General features: G+C 46.2%; 1 protein-coding gene across 1 annotated transcript in view; it reads right to left on the bottom strand.

Moving 5' to 3' along the window:
- The window catches only part of Kbtbd3 (kelch repeat and BTB domain containing 3), a 23,451-nt gene extending 4,368 nt beyond the window's left edge, over nucleotides 1–19,083 (bottom strand). The window contains exons 1-2 of the mRNA XM_055615586.1: nucleotides 18,900–19,083; nucleotides 1,680–1,921 (exon numbers count right to left, since the gene is read on the bottom strand). Of these exons, the coding sequence (XP_055471561.1) occupies nucleotides 1,680–1,897 (218 nt within the window). The 5' untranslated portion in view covers nucleotides 1,898–1,921; nucleotides 18,900–19,083. The remainder of the gene's footprint in view (nucleotides 1–1,679; nucleotides 1,922–18,899) is intronic.
- Nucleotides 19,084–19,155: the final 72 nt, after the last annotated feature.

A 19,155-nucleotide genomic window follows, 5' to 3' on the forward strand; every position in this document is an offset into this window, starting at 1 on the left:
AGGAAAAATGATACAAAACATTACATGGAAGGAAAGCTGTGTTCAGAAGGGGGAGAGGACAAAGGGGGTCTGGGAGTAAGAGAGTCTAATGTTGGGGGGCGGAGGGGACATGGAGTCCAAAGAGTGCCTCAGAGTATAAAAAGAAACAAAAAGCAGAGAGAAAGAGTTACAGTTTAAGGAAAGAAACAGCTAGTTCAAGAGTGCTGGAGGCTCCCTGGCCAAGGACATTGTTGTGAAGAACTGAGCTCCAAATTCAAGCAAAACCCCAGCAAATAGCAGACAGCAAGAACTGCATGCTAAATAACGTCTATAAAATTTACTCTAAATGGATACAGAAATTGTGGTACTTTTACACAATGGAATACTACTCAGCAATTAAAAGCAAAGAAATTGGACTTTGCAGGCAAATGGTGGGACCTAGAAAAGATCATCCTGAGTGAGGTATCCCAGAAGCAGAAAGACACACATAGTATATACTCACTTATAAATGGGAAATAGACATATAAGACAGGATAAACATATTAAAAACTATACACCAAAAGAAGATAAACAAGAAAAAGGAGCCGGGGTAAGATGATCAATCCTCACTTAGAAAGACAAATGGGATGTGCATTGGAAATAGGAAAAAACAAGTAACAGGACAAGAGCCACCACAGAGGGCCCCTGAAAGACTCTTCCTAGCAGTGTATCAAAACAGATGCTGTGACTCATAACCTAACCTTGGGCAGAGTACAGGGAATCATATGAAAGAAGGGGGAGTTAGCATGACCTGGAGAGGACAGGAGCTCCACAAGGACCAAATATATCTGGGCCCAGGGGTCTTTTCTGAGACTGTTTCTCCAACCAAGGACCATACATGGATATAACCTAGAACCCCTGCCTAGATATAGCCCATCCCAGCTCAGTATCCAAGTGGGATCCCTACTTAGGGGAACAGAGACTGTCTCAGACATGAACTCAATGGCTGGCTCTTTGACCCCCCCTCCCCCACCCCAAGGGAGGAGCAGCCTTGGTATGCCACAGAAGAGGACATTGTAGCCAGCCCTGAAGAGATCTGATAAGCTGGGATAAGATGGAAGGGGAGGAGGATCTCCCCCATCAGTGGACTTAGAGAGGGGCAGGAAGGAGATGAGGAAGGGATGGTGGGATTGGGAGGGGGCTACAGCTGGGATACAAAGTAAATAACTGTAATTAATATAAAAATAATAAAGAAAAAAAGAAAAAAATTTACTCTAATGTCAACATAGCAGGTCTTGAATTATATGTCTATAAAAATCAGGGTTTTAAAGGAGTAATTAAAATCAGAACAGCATAAGGCCTTGGGTTAAAAAAAATCATAAACACAATATAATTTCCACTTTGCACCATATATTAAATCTTACCTTGTTTTTACCAAATTTGTTGGGAGATTAAAACCCTACTTCATTTTTCTTCCAAAACTGGACATAAAGCAGAGTATCAAGTGAGTATTTGCGTTTACTGCAGTATGACCAAGACAGCTAACTGTAGGGTACCACCAGCAGATACCACCTGTCCCTCTACTGGCCATACACACAGTAATAGAAAACCACTACAGCCTGCTCGGGGGGGGGGGGGGGGCGCGGTTTAGTGAGTATAGCTGTTAAATACAACATAATTTTTCGTATATAAAATCTAAGGCACAGAGGAGGGCAGAGTACCTGAAAAAGTCACTGCACGCCGCCAGCACACAGCGATGGCACGGGATTATTTCTTCTCTCACAATTATTTTGAAATCATAAAAGACATTCTGTTCTCTAAAACTCTGTAGTACACTCAAGATTTTCTGTCCGTGATCTTCTGAAGTAAGGAAATTCTTCTTCTCAGACGAGATTCCGTTCCACGAGCTTTCTTTATTTAAATCATATGAATTATCCATAGCAAATTCCACCCGTTGTTAGAACTAGAATAAGCAAAAATAATGCAGTAGAAAGCTAATTAAAATTTTGGACTTAATTTGCCCTCTTCAGGTTGGCAAGATGGCTTCTTAGGTAAAAGATCTTGTCATCAAAGCCTGATGATTTAAGTAGGATTCACAGACCCCATATGAATGAAGGTGGAAGAAGAGAATTCACTCCACAAAATTATATTCTGACATCCACGTGCTTGTCATAACCCCAATAATAAGCAAAATAATTTTTTTAAATGTACCCACAGTGAGACTATATTATTCAATAAGAGCAATTATATGATAGTAAACCTTACTTTAAACATTTGCATGATACTTACTACTACTAAATTCTTCCTGAATTTTCACAAATACCAAGCTTATCTGAATTGAGAAGGACATAACCGAGACCTGATGTTTATGGTAATGAGACTGACAGTTGTATGAATACCTATCTTCTTTAGGCCTCCAGTGGCTCATCTTATTAAACAAGTATCATTCCTGAAGTTCTTAGTTCAGTACACACGCTATATATCCCGTGTCCTTCTGTACATAATCTACTGTGGCAAAAACAGGGTTGAAATGTCGATACTGAGGCACAACCCTAACTCCAACCCTAACACCAACTGTCACTGAGTTTGGTGGTATTAGCCATTTTATGGCCATGGTGGTTTGAATAAAAATGGCCCCGAGGCTCATAGAGAGTAGCACTATGAGGAGGTGTGGCCTTGTTGGAGAAAGTGTGTCACTGGGTGTGGACATCTGAGATGTCCAATTCTCAAGCCAGGCCCACTGTCATTCTCCCTTCCTGCTGCCTTCCCATCTGGATTTAGAAATCTTGGCTTCTTCTCCAGAACCATGTCTGCCTGTGAGCCACCACGCTTCCTGCCATGAACGGACTAAACCTCTGAACTGTAAATCAGCTCCAATTAAATGTTTTCCTTTATAAGAGTTGTGGTCATAGTCTCTTCATAGCAACAGAAACCCTAATGAAGACAATACTGTTGGTAAGAAAGAAAAGCAAACATTGGTCCCAGGTGAACTGTTTGAAAGGAGAAAGAAAAACAGCATAATAATATTAAGTATTATAAAAGGGGTTCTTAAATATAAGGTAGAGAATGCAAAACAGCCGGAGGCCAGATAATCATTAACATCCCAAATAAGTTCAGTTCCAAATACAAAGGTGTTAACAGTCAAAATTAAGAAAACGTAAAACAATGAAAGACTGAGGTACTAGGGAATCAGTTTTCTTAAACTGATTCTCTCTCACGGTTATTCATTGCCTTAAAATGCCCCAACATGCTGGGTGTGCCTGTAATCCTAGTATGGCTTAAAACGCCACAACACACACGCCTGTGATCCCAGAGCTCGGGAGGCAGAGGCAGGTGGATCTCTGTGAGTTCAAGGTCAGCCTGGTCTACAAAGCGAGTCCAGGACAGCCAAGGCCACACAGGGAAACCCTGTCTCAAAAAAACAAAACAAAACAACAGAAAGCACCCCCAACCCCTGGTTGCTTAGGACGACTGATTCCTCTCAGGGGACTGTGGGCTTAGCTGGAGCTTCTTGCTGGGCCTTCTCACTTGGGGTTTTCGCAGAACTACATATAGTCAGATTGCGGGCACCTGAGGCTGGAGTCATCGGAAGTCTGACATTTTCAATGGCTGCTTTAAGAAAAGGCATAAGCAAGAACTGCTAAGAAGTTGGAGGTAGGGTGGGAACAGAATTAGCAGTGGGGTATGGAGCATTCCAATGGGTTTAGAAGGCAAGGACATGCTGTGCACACATTTTTCTCTGTTGTTGATGACGGTGCTCCGTGTGCCACAGTGCACGCTGAGGTTAGAGGACAGGCTCAGGCATCTGCCCCCGCCGCCCTCCACCTTTTGTGAGACTGAGTTTCTTGTTATTTGGCACTGTGTACATTAGGCTAGCTGATCCACAGCCTTCCCAGGATTCTCTTCTCTCTGCTTCCTATCTCTTCTTAGAAGCATTAGGATTCACGTGAGATAAGGATCCAAATTCAATTCCTCATGCTTGCATGGCAAGTGCTTTACCCACTAAACCATCTCCTTGGCCTTCGGTCCTTTTTTTTTTTTTTTAAAGAAATTCCAAAAAGTCAGACTTAGAAGGGTAAGTGGGAACTTAAATACTGCAGAGCACAGGGAGTCTTATGGAAGAGGGGGATAGAACAAAAAGGAGAGAGCACAGGAGCTCCACAAGGAGACCAACAAAGCCAAAAAATCTGGGCCCAGGGAGGCCTGCAGAGACTAATGTACCAACCAAAAGCCATGCATGGAGAGGACCTAGAACCCCTGCTCAGATGTAGCCCACAGGCAGCTCAGTTTCCAAGTGAGTTCCCTAGTAAGGGAAGCAGGGGCAGTCTCTGACATGAACACAGTTGCCTGCCCTGTGATCACTTCCCTCTGACAGGGTGGCCTTATCAGGTCAGGCAGTCTTGATGAGACTTAATAGACTAGGGTCAGACAGTAGGGGAGGGGACTCCCCCTTTACAGTGGACTAAAGAAAGGAGATGGAGGGAGGATGGAGGAAGGGTAGAATGGAAGGAGATGAGGAAGAGGGCTATAATCGGGACACAAAGTGAATACATTGTAAAAAAATCAAATAAAATAAAAATTAAAAATATTCTGTTCTTTTGTTTTGGATGGGAAAAACATGGAATAATATGTTAGTACACAAAGAGGCAAACATGAAGAGAAATTTTGACAATGAAAGAGTTTAAATTCAGCATCTGTAGTCATATCCCAAAGCAAGATCTTTAGACCCAGACACAATAAATTGGACAACAACATTAAGTGTGAAACTTCCACTCACGTTAAGAGGAAAACGTTAGCAGACCAACAAATGGCTAGAATGTTTGTAGTTGAGCAGTGATACACCCCTGATCGTGCCATTGAGAGAGCAGGCGTTAGACAGACGCCCTAGTGGGCACAAAGGCAAGGGCAGAGGCCGCGGCTAGGTGATAAAGATAGCAAATTTATAAAATGGCTGGCTTCTTTGTCATCCTCCTGCTTTGGGACAAAAGCCTGGAAGCCTAAAACCAGGGCCCCGTAGCCTTTTGCCTCTCACCGGCAGGCACACTGCTGACGGACTGTCTCAGCAAGTTCAAGGCTGGCTCAGGGCAGGTTGTACGGTAACTGCACCAAGCAATCCTATCTTTACTCAGACCGACCAACCTTAAATTGGGGGTGGGGGGAGAACTCTTCAGAGACCTTACACACTCCAGCTCTTGAGAATGAACTTTTTTTTGGCTTGGCAGAGGGTGGTCTTCTCTGTGCGCCCGCTGCACAAGTGTGTTTCCTCACACCGAGTAACTGTCTTTCTTCAACTGCTGATTCTGTCTGCTCCTGTTGTAGTTGAGATTTTCCTGCCCCTTAGTTTTTTAACAGGCAGAGGAAACAAACCTGCTCCAGACCCCCAGGGCCAGATCATCAGGGCTTTTGGATAATCTCTCTGGTTATCTCCCTCAATGTTGATAATAACTCTTTAAGACTGCTATTAATAGTGCTTTTTTTTAAAACAGAAAGTTGAGGCTCAGATTAAACAACGCGCCTTTGAATACAAAATATATAGAAACACACGTGTTCACCTGAAGTCCACGCTTTCCAGAGCATTCTGACCCTCCATTTCAACATCAGCAGAAAGCTCAGAAAGCAGCTTCACAGCTAGGCGGGCCTATCTTTTCTACAGAGCCAGGGCCAGCCAGAGTGACAAAGAAACCCTGTGTTGAAAAACCAAAACCACACCAAACAAACAAACCAAACAACAACAAAAAGAAAGCAGTTTTACTTACAAGATCTTGCCCTCAGGCACTGCTCAAACGTTTCCACAATAAACTGAGATCACTGTTGAGCCTTGGATAGCTTTGACTTCAAAGAGCTTCTGCCTATAACCTTAATATAACATAACTGTCAGGTAAAGGAAACTCTAATTCCCCAAACTTCAAAATGCAGTCCATATTCCAGAAATGAGCTCAGTCTGGACTACGGGAAAATTTCTGGTGTCTAAATAAAAGACAGCATCCCTTAGGAATTTGTTCAGTTCCCATCTGACAAAGTCATTTCCCTTACCTCTGGCAGAAGGGACACATAGCTATCAACCAGCATATCAAAGCTCATGCTGGCCTCCAGGCTCCCTCCGTATCACAAAGACCTTTTACACATTTCAGCTCCTCTCACCTCCTCTACCCTAAACTCCTCCTAGCTCATGGGCTTCCCTCCCCTCAGCTACTCTTCCTCATAACTATTCTCACTATTCTGGGATCTTGCTATTCTCACTATGCCCTCTCTATTCTCTATCTCCCTTCTCTCACAGAGAGCCATGGCCATGTTCGTCTACTTCTCTCTTTCTCTCTGCTTTGGACTCTCTCTTATGCACCAAAAAACCAAACCAAACCAAACCAAACCAAACCACAACAACAAACCCTTCTCCTTAACCATACTGTAGGGTGGTCATTTCAACAGTTGGTTTACTGCACCCCTCTTGCACACACCTGTTGGAAAACCCTCTTCTACATCCTGGGTTTCTGCACCAGATACATACACGGAGGTGCATTAAAGAAACTGCTAGGGCTGGAGAGATGGCACAGAGGTTAAGAACACTGGCTGTGAGAGGTTCAAAGTTTAAAATTAGAGTCTTAGGGCTGCATGACGGAAGTCCTGAGTAAAAGTCTAGACAAAGGATTGGGTAAACTTAAGACATGTCTGGCCCACTGCAGGGAGTAATCAGGCTCAACCACATTCCTTGCTACACTTAAGAGATATTGCTTCCTGGCAACCCACCCAGAGGACCCTTAGCTTGTGACCACAGAGTGTGCTAATTGACCTTCCCTAGCAACAGCTAATCAACACATTCCAGGCATTACTCATGATCAAATACTCTCCAGGCAGCCAGGCCAGAACCATTTTATGGTCATGGCGTCTAAAGCAAATCCCCTACCCAAAGCTTGGAGCCCCTGCTTGTGGTTTTGCCCTTTAAAAATCTTGTTTCCCTAGACCTCTGGGCTCCATTCCTCTCCTGCTGTGCCAGGGAGTTTTCCTGCCTGAGCTCGAGCTTGTATTCAATAAACCTTCTTGTGCTTGCATAGCAGTCAATTCCTAGTGGTCTTTGGGGGTCTCACGAACTGGGCACTACGTCTGGAGGTCCCACCAAGATTCCGGGACACCCTTCCCCAGGCCCCCAAGCCCCTGACCTGGAGGGTCTTGCACCAGCTGCTAAATGTCTCTGTGTATGTCTCTGTGCAGTGTTCATGTTTGCATCGACTTTCTGTTCTCTGTTCCAAAGAGCCTCAAGGTGTCCGTATCAGTGTGAGTGGTAAGATGTAACTATAGGAAGACGTGCTGGACGGTCACAGCTGCCAAAGTCAGAAAGATATTTCTGGCTTCATCAGTTTTTTTGCGGGCGCTCGGGTAGAGTCCCACCATCGAGAGGTGGTTCAGATGGAACCCACCCACTGTTCTGGGAATCTGTGGCAGGGAAACCAGAGAGATAATGTGAAGGTCTGTGGGTCTGAGCTTAATTGCGATACGGCTACATGACCACTTAGTCTGCGTCTATCTTTCTATATTATGCCTAGTGTTTATGAGAAACCTTTTCAGGGTGAATACTGTGCCTGCCCCAGAGAGAGACCCTGATCCCGTTCTGGAGTAATTTTTGATAGAGGAAGCAAAACCTCGTTGGCTCCTTACTTCCCCATGCTGTTTTCACCTTCCCCATCACGAGCAGTAGCCAAGCAGTTGGTTTTATTTTTGTTTTCAGACACGGAACAGCTACTTTGTTCGTTTTTGTCTTTTCTGTTCTGTTTCTTGTATTTGTGAGGTTTGTGTGTACTGGACTGCGACAGACATGATGGGATAGACGACTTCCCACCCCCGACTTGATTCTCATTCACTTCAAAGAGGTTAAAACAGGAGCTTACAATCTTTCAGTTGATGTGAAAAAAAGGAAAAATAATTACTTACTGCAGCTCAGAATGGTCAACTTTCAATGTCAGATAGCCACCAGAGGGAACTTTCCATCTTCCTAGTGTTTTAGCAGTGGAAGATAAGGTGTTACAGGAAGCACAGGGACACCCTGACCAGGTTCCTTATATAGCAGTTTGGAAGGTTTTAGTGATGAATCCCAGCCTGGATCAAGGCTTTTCTTCCCCCTGTTAACAGTCCTTCTCTTGAAAGACCCCAGCCTCACACTAAGTTAAACATGGCTAACGCCATTTTGTGAGACACCACTGTTTTGTAAAACTCTGAAGGCCAGATGAGAAACTGGAAAATTACTGAGAAATCCTAGCTGTGTCACCCACTTGGGATATCTGTGGTCAGGCTGCCCCAGTCATACTAAAAACAGTTTGTGTTAATCACTCTCATAGATATCTGTGAGACTGTTTCAGCTAAGATAGGGAAAAACAAAATAACAGGTGGCGGGCCACGTCAAGGGGTCATCCTACCCCCCTTGACCACCCAGTTCCTGGAATCTTGGTGCCCCTGCCAAACTTTGACACAAATTGTGGTCTCGTGTAAACGTACCAATCAGCCCCCTGTAACCATGCCCTCTCGTTTCTGTACCAGTGCTTCTGCTCTAAAACCCTATAAAAACCCGTTTTTCCCCCAGCAGGCGCGCAAGGTCCTCTCAAGTGACCTTGCTGCCCCGAGTACTCGTGAATCAAAATAAAAGCCTCTTGCTGTTTGCATCCGAATAGACTCGTTGTTCTTTGGGAGGGGGTCTCTCTGACGGAAGATACCCTCCGGGGATCTTTCACTCTTACAGAGACTCCTCTGACTACAGATGCAGATGCCGGTCCCACCACCACACTGGTGGCAGAGATGACACGTCCTAAGCCGTCTGCCCCCCTCTTCCCTGTCCTACAGGATAGCAGACCTGAGGATGAGATTTTCCCACCCTGCCTTTTTCCTCCTCCTCTGCCCCAGGGTCCATCACCACCAGCACCAGAACCGGCACCAACACTGGTGCCTGCATCTCCTCCGCAGCCCACCCAGACCTACCAGACAGTCCAGTGCAAGGCACCTGGAGCCATTGGGTGGCTTCCCCACTTGGGGAACCAGAGGCGGATTCCACGGGTCTGCCTCTGCAGGCCACTGGGCCCTCGAAGGATCATGGCAACCAACCCCATCATTATTGGCCTTTCACAGTGGCCGACCTTTACAATTGGAGACCCCAAAATGCTAAATTTTCTGAGAATCCAAGTGACCTAATTGATCTCTTTGAAACTGTGCTTTTTACTCATCAGCCCACTTGGGATGACTGCCAACAGCTCTTGCAGGTTCTTTTTACCATAGAAGAAAGGGACTGTATCCTCCTAGAGGTCCAGAAAAATGTTGTGGGAAATACTGGTGTTCCAACCCAGAATCTGGCTGATATTGACACTGGATTTCCTCTCATCCAGCCTACCCGGGATTACAATATGGCTGAAGGTAAGGACTGCCTCCTTGTCTACCGTCAGACTCTGTTGGCAGGTCTCAAAGCATCCACAAGATGGCCCACCAACTTGGCTAAGGTTTATGATGTTAGACAGGGAGAAAATAAAAGCCCAGCAGCCTTCCTAGAAAAGATCACGGAAGCTCACAGACATTATATTCCTTATGATCCTGAACATTCTGATCAAAATTCATCTGTAGCCTTGGCTTTCATTAATCAGTCAGCACAAGATATTAAGAAAAAGTTACAGAAACAGGAAAGATTAGGAGAAAAGTCGTTAAGGGACTTAGCAGAGATTGTAGAAAAAGTATATAATAATAGGGAAAGTTCAGAGGAAAAGCAAATTAGGGCAGAGAAAAGACAGAATAGGGACTTGGCCAAAGTACTTTTGGTTGCTACTGCCTCAGATCCAGGAGAGAGAAAACAACTCCAGCGAGTATAGGGAAGAAAGGAGCCAGAGGGACACAGCAGACCACAATTAAGTAAGAACCAATGTGCCTATTGTAAAGAAGATGGACACTGGATAAAAGATTGTCCCAAGAGCTGTGAACTAAGGTCATGTTCGTGGAAGAGGAAGAAGACTGAGAGGGTCAGGGTTCAGACCCCCTCCCTGAACCCAGGGTAACCCTTAAAGTGGAAGGGAAACCCTTGGACTTTCTAGTAGATACTAGAGCCCAATATCTACCTGCTCTTAAAGGCGGGGGTGGGGGCCACTATCTTCAAAGAAACCATGGGTTCCATAGACCACTGGCATTAAACAATATTCATGGACTACCCGAAGATCTGTGGACTTGGAAATGGGACAGGTAACCCATTCATTCACGGTCATATCAGAATGCTCTTACCCACTTTTGGGGAGGGACCTACTAACCAAAATGAGGGCTCAGATACACTTTGGGCCAGAAGGAGCACAACTACTAGATGATAACGGGAAGCCTATCCAAGTCCTAATAGTCAACCTGGCCTCAGAATCCAAACACAAATTGTATGAACAACCCCTTGCTCATGAGAAAAATCTGAATCATTGGTTGGAGGAATTTCCTCAGGCTTGGGCAGAAAAAGGGGGAATGGGACTAGCCAAACACCACTGTGTTTGTGGAACTCAAGGCAGGGGCAGATCCCACCTGGGTATACCAACACCCAACGTCCCCGGAGGCAAAGAGGGGAAAAACTCACATCCATAAACTACTCAACCTTGGGATTCTCAGGCCTTGTCAATCTGCCTGGAATACTCCCTGTTGCCTGTTAAAAAGCCTAACTCAAATGACTATTGGCCTGTCCAAGATCTAAGGGAAGTCAACCGGCGGGTGACAGATATTCGCCCCACTGTGCCTAACCCGTGCACGTTGCTGAGTTCCCTGCCACCTGGAAGAGACTGGTGCACTGTCCTAGACCTGAAAGACGCCTTCTTTAGCCTCCCCAGCACCTAAAAGCCAAGAATACTTTGCTTTCGGATGGCATGACCCAGAGGTAGGCATCAACGGACAGCTGACTTGGATGCCTACCTCAAGGATTTAAGAACTCTCCCACCATCTTCGATGAGGCTCTGCAAGAGGACCTGGGCGAGGACTAACAACCCGGATGTTACCCTTCTCCAGTACATATGTGACCTCTTGGTGGCAGCCAAGGACCAAGCAAGCTGCCTGGAAGGGACTTGGAGGCTCCTACAAGTCCTGGGAGACCTAGGGTACCGAGCCTCAGCCAAAAAGGCTCAACTCTGCAGAACTGAAGTGACCTACCTTGGCTACATCCTGAAAGGGGACAACGCTGGCTCTCCAAAGCTAGAAAAGAGACTGTTCTCAGCATTCCAGTCCCAGTCGTCACCACATAAGAGAGTTCCTAGGATCGGCAGGATTCTGCAGACTCTGGATCCCAGGCTTTGCAGAAATAGCTAAGCCCCTTTATGAAGTCACAAAAGAGAATGAGAACTTAAATTGGACCCCAGAACAGCAACAGGCTTTTGATAAGTTGAAGCAGGCCCTGGTGTCGGCACCAGCCTTGGGGTTGCCAGATATCACTAAGCCCTCTCACCTGTTCATGGATGAACAGAAAGGAATTGCCTAGGGAGCCTGACTCAAACGCTGGGACCGTGGAAATGTCCGGTGGCATACCTGTCCAAAAAGTTGGATCTGGTAGTGGCTGGATGGCCCTGCGCACTGCTGGTCAAAGATGCCAATAAGCTGTCATTGAGCCAGAACCTGATGGTGACCACTCCCCATGCCATTGAGGGGGTACTCAAACAGCCAGCCAATCAATGGTTGAGCAATGCTCACACGACCCACTATCAGACCCTGTTGATTAATCCTGGCCAAGTTGTCTTTCAGCCCCCTGCCTCCTTGAATCTTGCAACCCTCCTGCCGGATCCAGAACTGGAACAGCATCACTGTGAAGAGATCTTGGCTCAAGTACACAACCCCTGACCTAACTTAAAGGATGCCCCCTGTCAAATGCCGAGCACCCTTGGTTCACCGATGGGATCAGTTTCATCCATGAGGGTCAGAGGAGAGCAGGTGCTGCAATGACACCGAGACTGAGGTACTTTGGGCTCAATCCCTCCCCCAGGAACTTCTGCACAAAAGGCTGGAGGACTAGCTGTCACCATCAACACGGACAGTCGGTATGTACTTGCCACTGCCCATGTGCATGGAGCCATTTACCAAGAAAGAGGGCTCCTGACGGCTGAAGGAAGAACCATTAAAAACGAAGAGGAAACTTTGCGCCTCCTTAGAGCCTTATGGCTTCCCAAGAAGCTGGCCATTATCCACTGCCCTGGACACCAAAAAGGAACAAAGGTGGCCAGACAACAACCTAGCTGATGGCCAAGGACTTTGTGCTGCAAGAGACGGCAACCGCCATCTTAGCAACCGTTTTGCTGAAGCTACCCAATCCAAACTTGCCGGAGGAACCTCATTACACTGAGGAGGATATAAAACAGGCCAAACATCAGCCCATGAGCCCATATTTGAACAGTTGGTGGCATTCAACCGACGGTAAGCTAATCATGCCCAATTCCTTAGCTAGAGTCATTCCCAGGAAAATTCAGAGTCACTCACATGGGATCAAGAAGAATAGCAGGTGCTGGGAGACAATCTAGAGTGACTTTCAAGGATATGCAGAAGACTACTGATGACATTGTGGCTAATTGCAAAGCTTGTCAGCTGACCAATGCCACCAACAATCCACAACACCCAGGATCACGCCTTAGAGGTAAGAGGCCTGGAGCTTACCAGGAAGTTGATTTTACAGAGATTAAGCCTGGAAGGTATGGATACAAATATCTATTAGTGTTCGTGGACACCTTTTCGGGATGGACCGAGGCCTTCCCCACCAAAGACGAGACCGCCCAGGTAGTAGCCAAGGAATTATTGGAAGACATTTTACCCAGGTATGGCTTTCCTCATATGATAGGGTCAGATAATGGACCAGCTTTTGTGTCAGGATATAGGCAAGTACATTGGGGCAGATTGGAAATTGCATTGTGCTTATAGACCCCAAAGTTCAGGACAGGTAGAAAAAATGAATAGAACATAAGAGACCTTAACTAAATTGACCTTAGAGATTGACAACAACTGGGTGATGCTCCTCCCTTTTGCCCTCTACAGAGTCAGAAATACTCCCTATCAATTAGGACTGACTCCTTTTGAAATCGTGTATGGAATGCCAGGCCCTGTTACACCCACTTTTAAATCTGATGCCATTGCTGAACTAGATGAGGATGACTTGGTCCTCTGTGTCAGGGCTACCCAATGGACTCATAAACATGTTTGGCCTAAACTGTGTGCTCTCTATGAGGCAGGCCCAGTTCCAGAACCCCACAAGTTCCGGTCTGGAGACTGGGTCTATGTGAAACGGTTCCATCAAGGCACATTAGAACCCAGATGGAAAGGACCATACATTGTCCTGCTGACCACACCAACTGCCATTAAGGTCGACAGGCTTGCTGCTTAGATTTATTATTTGCACACCAGGCAAGCTGTTCTCAGCCCAAGAAGACTACCTGACTCCTGCTGCCCTGGAATGGAAAGCACACTGCAACCCAGACAACCTCTGCATGTCAGGTTGTCCAGAACCTTGTCATCATCCTAGGACTGCTGACTGTACGTACTGTTGCCTGGGACCCACTGTCCCTGTAAATAATACTTGGGTCCTATGGGATGATTATGGCAGTCTCTTAGCCCAGCATCTTGGACAGTCCTCCAAAACACATGGTTTCCTGACCTGAGTTTCGACCTGGCACCCACCATGCCCTCAGGGTCCACTGCGAGAAACCTCAAGGGGCAGAGCAAAGTGCGCTTTTATGTGTCCCTTCCCTGTTCATATTCCATGGCGACGGGAAAAACATGGGACCTCAACTGACTTCTATTGTGCAGAACTGGGGTGCAAGGAATTTACCACTGGAAACCTGTCTCAACCAGACTTATCCAGTTGACTAGAGATCCCAACTATAATAAATGTGGATGGACAGTCAATACCCAATTCCTCTTACCCTGCCTAGCTAATGCTTTGCCCTGTAACCAGCTTAAGCTTTCCTTTACTAACAAGGGTAAGAGCTTATACCCATTGGCTGTAAGGGAAAAATCTCTGGCTGCACCTTTGGAAAGCAGGAAAGCATGGGGGAATAGATTGCTTCTTTCTGAAGGGACCCCCAAGGCTATTGGCCCTAACACTGTCTTACAGCCTCCCCCCTTTAACTCAATCACCACGAAGGCACTCCAAACAGCAGGGGGCCCCAAACTCCCACCTGCCCCTTCTCCAAAACCTAACCAAGATAAGGGGCTTTTCCTGGAACCCCAGTCCGAACCCCTGTGGGAATTGATGCTGAACACATATGTAGCTCTGAACAGGACTCTCCCAGACCTCACTGAGTCCTGTTGGCTATGTTATGACTCACGGGCCCCCTTCTACGAGGCAATGGCAGTCATTAGTGACTATACTCCTGCTGCAGATATGACCAGCTGCAGATGGCATCAACCCCCACAAGCCAGACTCACTCTCCAACTGGTCTCTGGAAGTGGGATTTGCGTGGGAACAATTCTAGACACTCCCAAAGTTAGAGAAGATCTGGAAAAGAGATGCAGAGGAAGAGAAGCCAGATCAGGATGGTTTGAATCTTGGTTTAATATGTACCCTTGGTTAACAACTCTGATATCCACTCTCTTAGGCCCTCTTATTATCCTACTGCTGCTGGTCACTCTTGGGCCATGCCTGCTAAACAAGTTAATGGCTTACACTAAGCAGAGGCTAAGTACCATTCAGTTGATGGTATTATGGTCACAGTACCAAGGACTGGACAGCCATTGACGAAAACAATACCAGCCTATGAACTCTCCTTCCCACCAATAAATAACTCTATTCCTGTTTCTAGTCTGTGTTTAGTCTAATAGGTTTTCACTTAATGGAACCCACCCAGAAATCATCTATGCAAGCTGATGGATTTGCTGATAGCCACCTGGATTGTCCTCTGCCCCTCCAGCAGGATCAACCAGCCATTTCTGCCTTCCTAACCCTTGATGTCGACAGCCCCATGATCAACACTGAAGCAGATACAGAAGAAGAGGCCTTCGGTCCTGATCCCACCTAGCAGGCTGAAATTATATATTGATAGCACTGCCCCCCAGGCAAATGATTTGGACATTTCTCGAGGATTCAAGACAGTATCCTCTTTAAAAAGGGGGGAATGAGAGGTCCAAAGTTTAAAATTAGGACTTCAGTCAGTAAAAGTTTAGACAAAGGACTGGGTTAATTAAGACATGTCTGGCCTGCTGCAGGGAATAATCAGGCTCAACCACACTCCTTCCTGCACTTAAGAGATATCATTTCCTGTCAACCCACCGAGATGGCCCCTAGCTTGTGACCACAGAAAGTGCTAACTGACCTTCCCTAGCAACAGTTAATCCTTACTCATGATCAAATACTCTCTAGACAGCCAGGCCAGAACAGTTTTATGGTCATGGCACCTTAAGTTAACCCACTACCCAAAGCTTGGAGCCCCTGCTTGTGGTTTTGCCCTTTAAAAACCTTGTTCCTCTAGACCTCTGGGCTGTATTCCTCTCCTACTGTGCCAGGGAGCTTTGCTCCCCGAGCTCAAGGTATTCAATAAACCTTCTTGTGCTTGCATCGGAGTCAATTCCTGGTGGTCTTTGGGGTCTCCCAAACTAGGCACTACAGCTGTTATTCCAAAGGTCCTGAGTTCGATTCCCAGCAACCACATAGTGGCTCATAACCAACTATAGTGAAATCTGGTGCCCTCTTCTGGCTTGCAGGCAGAATATTATAAATAATAAGTAAATACATTAAAAAAAAAAAAGAAAAGAGAATCTACTGATATTAGCACTCTACAATATGGTTAAGGAACAGCCAGAGGCATTTGATAATTCACCATATATGGCAAGCTGGCCTTTAGTTAGCAATCCTTTACCTCCATCTCTTATGTACTAGGATCATAGGAGTGAGCTGCCACATTTTGCCTAAGCCTGATTCCACATTAATCCATGTATTCTCTCTACGTAATTCCTTCATCACTAACTACCATGCAGAGGAACACACATGCCAAGTGTTCATGGAAGTGACTTCAAAACATGGACTATATTGAAAATGCAAAAATCAGTTAAAAAACCTAATAGCTCAAGAACTAGGCCTAATAACAAATCCTTGTATAAAGTAATGACATCAATCCATATGCTACCTGAAAACGTAAATTAAACTAAGGTGGGGCTGGGTTCTACCTCAGCTGGACTTCATTTCATGACAGCCTCTAGTCATTGATCTCCAAATAGGGAGTTTATTTTTTTTTTAATTTTTATTTATTTAATGTATATGAGTGCTCTTTCTGTATGTACACCTGCACGCCAGAAGAGGTCATCAGACTCCAATGTAGATGGTTTTGAGCCACCATGTGGTTGCTGGGAATTGAACTTAGGACCTCTGGAAGAGCAGACAATGCTCTTAACCACTGAGACATCTCTCCAGCCCCAGAAGTTTATTATAGTAGTTAGTTATACAAAAGTATTGTACTAGTCAGGGTTCTCTAGAGTCACATATAACTTATGGAATAAATATCTATATTATATTCCATGAATGACTTATAGGCTGCAGTCCAGCTAAGCCAACAATGGCTAGCTATGAACAGAAAGTCCAAGAATCTAGTAATTTCTCAGTCCCACAAGGCTGGATATGTTGCTAGTCTTCTGTGTATATTGGAATCCCAAAGAAGTGAGCTCCAATGCCAGTGAAGAAATGGATGTGCTATCAAAGAAAGAGCAAGTGGGCAAAGAGCAAAAGCTCCCTTCTATGTCTGTATGTAGACTTCCAGCAGGAGGTATGGCCTGTCAGTATTAAAGGTATGCCTTCTCAACTTAGGATTTGGAGCAAAGGCTTATGCCTTCCTGCCTCAAAATCTGGATCAAAGGTGTGCATCTTCTGACCTCAAAGGTCTGGATAGAAGTGGATTCACCCACTTCAAAGCAAGCACAAGATCTCTCATGGGTGTCTCCTCCATTTCTGGACTGTAGTTCATTCCAGATAGTCAAGATGACAACCAAAAATAGCCACCACAAGCACCAAACAGTAACGAGAGCTGCTTTGGAGAAAATGGTAGACATACAGCTACACTTTCTGAATTTCTTCTTTTTGTGTTCACTAACATCTAGGGAGGATGTGCTGCCCCCTGTCCTGCATGCTTTGTTATTCTATTTAAATCCTCTAGCTACTTATATAAAGCAAATACTGCTACCTCTATTTCCTAGATGGGGAAATGAAGTTTTGCTAACTTAGGTACCTTGCCTATGGTCACATATAGTGAGTACCATGGGGAGCTGGAATGTGAAGCCAGATAGGCTGCCTCTGGAGGCCTTGCCCTCATCCACTATAATACCAGTCTTTTTGAGGATGTGTTGTTGAGACCTAAATGACAAGAACGTAAATCATTGGTAGGAGAAATTACATAAAGAGAAGAAGGAGTCCTTTGGTTTTAGAAAATTACAGGAGGCCAGCACAGTTCCCAGAAGACAGAGATGTGCAAAGCAGAGAAAAGAGCTGTGATTTCAAATCAAGAACCACCAACTTCTAATGTGGCAGTGATTTGATGTTATTTCCACTTTTCAACTATTTTCTAGTTCATAAGTGACATAAGTTAGAACATTTACAGAGTAGCTATTATGGCGGAAGGCAACTATTCTAAATACACAGGACAGTGGCAGCCAGACACTAGCTTTAATAAGCTGTATGTCCAGCTCAATGACATGGCAAAAAGCATCATCACTGTGGAGTGATTGCTGGAATGGTGATCAGACCCCTCTCTCGGGCACATACACACTAACAATTTCTCCTTCTCTGCTAGACACTTTCCATAACATGCAAATTCCAGTACCCTCATCCTTAAATAGACATCAAACAAAAAAGTCGCCATCCCTTGACTTATTCTCCCATGTCCACCACTGTATTTTTCTGCTCCTTATTTCAGAAAAACATGTTTCACAATACTCTGCCATACCATCTCCTCCAGTCATCATGAAACGAGTCGTGTTTCTGTTTTGTCCTACTCTACCTGCCCTGGCCCATGTCACCATACCACCATTAAAAACACTTGGAAAGAGACACTAGAATTGAATGCTTAATGACATAAGATGCAAAGCAGAAGGCTGAATTCTTGTACTTGCTGATATGAGCATTGGTACTTCCTTGCTTCATCCGTTCATCCTCACATTGCTTACTGTAGCTTTTCCTGTGTCCTGCAGACAGTCGGCCACATTGTGAGCTCTCCGCAGTCTTTCTACCTGAAACAGCACCTCACTCACGCTTTTAACAGGTAAGACGCCACATCAAGAGAGCAATATCTGTGTGTAAGTGTGTACTCATGTACTTGCCATGTACTTGCGGAAGACTTGAGGGGTGTGTCATATCCCGAAAATGATAATGGGAATAAGTACGGATTAGACTAAAGCCATCTCAAGGAGTATAGAACTGATGGTCAGTGGTTGTGAAGATTAGATTTCTGCTGGCCTTTCCAGATCCTTCCTGGCAGCCTTAGGAAGAATGGGACAGGCTGAATCAGCATGAAATCTATCTACTGTCAAGTGCGGAATCCATATTAATCTGCAGAGATCAACTTTTCCCTGGACTCTAACTCGCCGGCGACTTTGTTCAAATGGACGTTCCCAGAAGAGCCAGCAACTTCCATCCACACAAACAACCAGTGTGACTTTGCAGTAAGTCTGAGCATGGGGCCTGACGGTGCGCAGAAGCCATGCAGGCTCGGCTGAGCTTAGAAGGGCCTGCGCCAAGACTGCTCTCGGCCGGCCCGGGCTGGGCAGGGAGGTCCGCAGAGTCCGTCTGCAAGCGGCAGGCAGGGAGGGGTCACCTCCCGGCCGCCGCGATGTACAGCTCCCGGGGCAGCAGGCTCCTCCCTTCGGACCCTTCCCCTCCGCAGCGCCCCGAGCCGCGCCGCAGCCGAGGGTTGCAGGAGCCTGACCGCGCAGCAGGCTCCAAACCCTCCCCTTCCCCACAGCTCACCCACGGCTCACCCACAGCTCACCCACGGCTCACCCACCCGCAAGCGCAGTCCGCTAGGTCTCCACCTAGGCCCGGCCCGCAGAGCTGCGGCTGCGATTGGCTTGTGCAAATGTCCCGTCGGTTCTCCCTGCAGGGCGAGCGGCCTCGGGGTGCTGCGGCTTGTTCCCGCGCTTTCCGAGGCTCCCGAGCCACGCTCCCAAAACGTCACGCTGTGCCGCAGAGCTCCGAGCGGATGCTTTCTCCTCCCACAGCCGGAGGAGCCCTCCGTTGGGGGCGGAGCAGGGCCAGGCCAC

Source organism: Psammomys obesus, unplaced genomic scaffold (assembly GCF_907164565.1).
Source record: "Psammomys obesus unplaced genomic scaffold, mPsaObe1.curated_primary_1811, whole genome shotgun sequence".
Classification (NCBI taxonomy): Eukaryota; Metazoa; Chordata; class Mammalia; order Rodentia; family Muridae; genus Psammomys; species Psammomys obesus.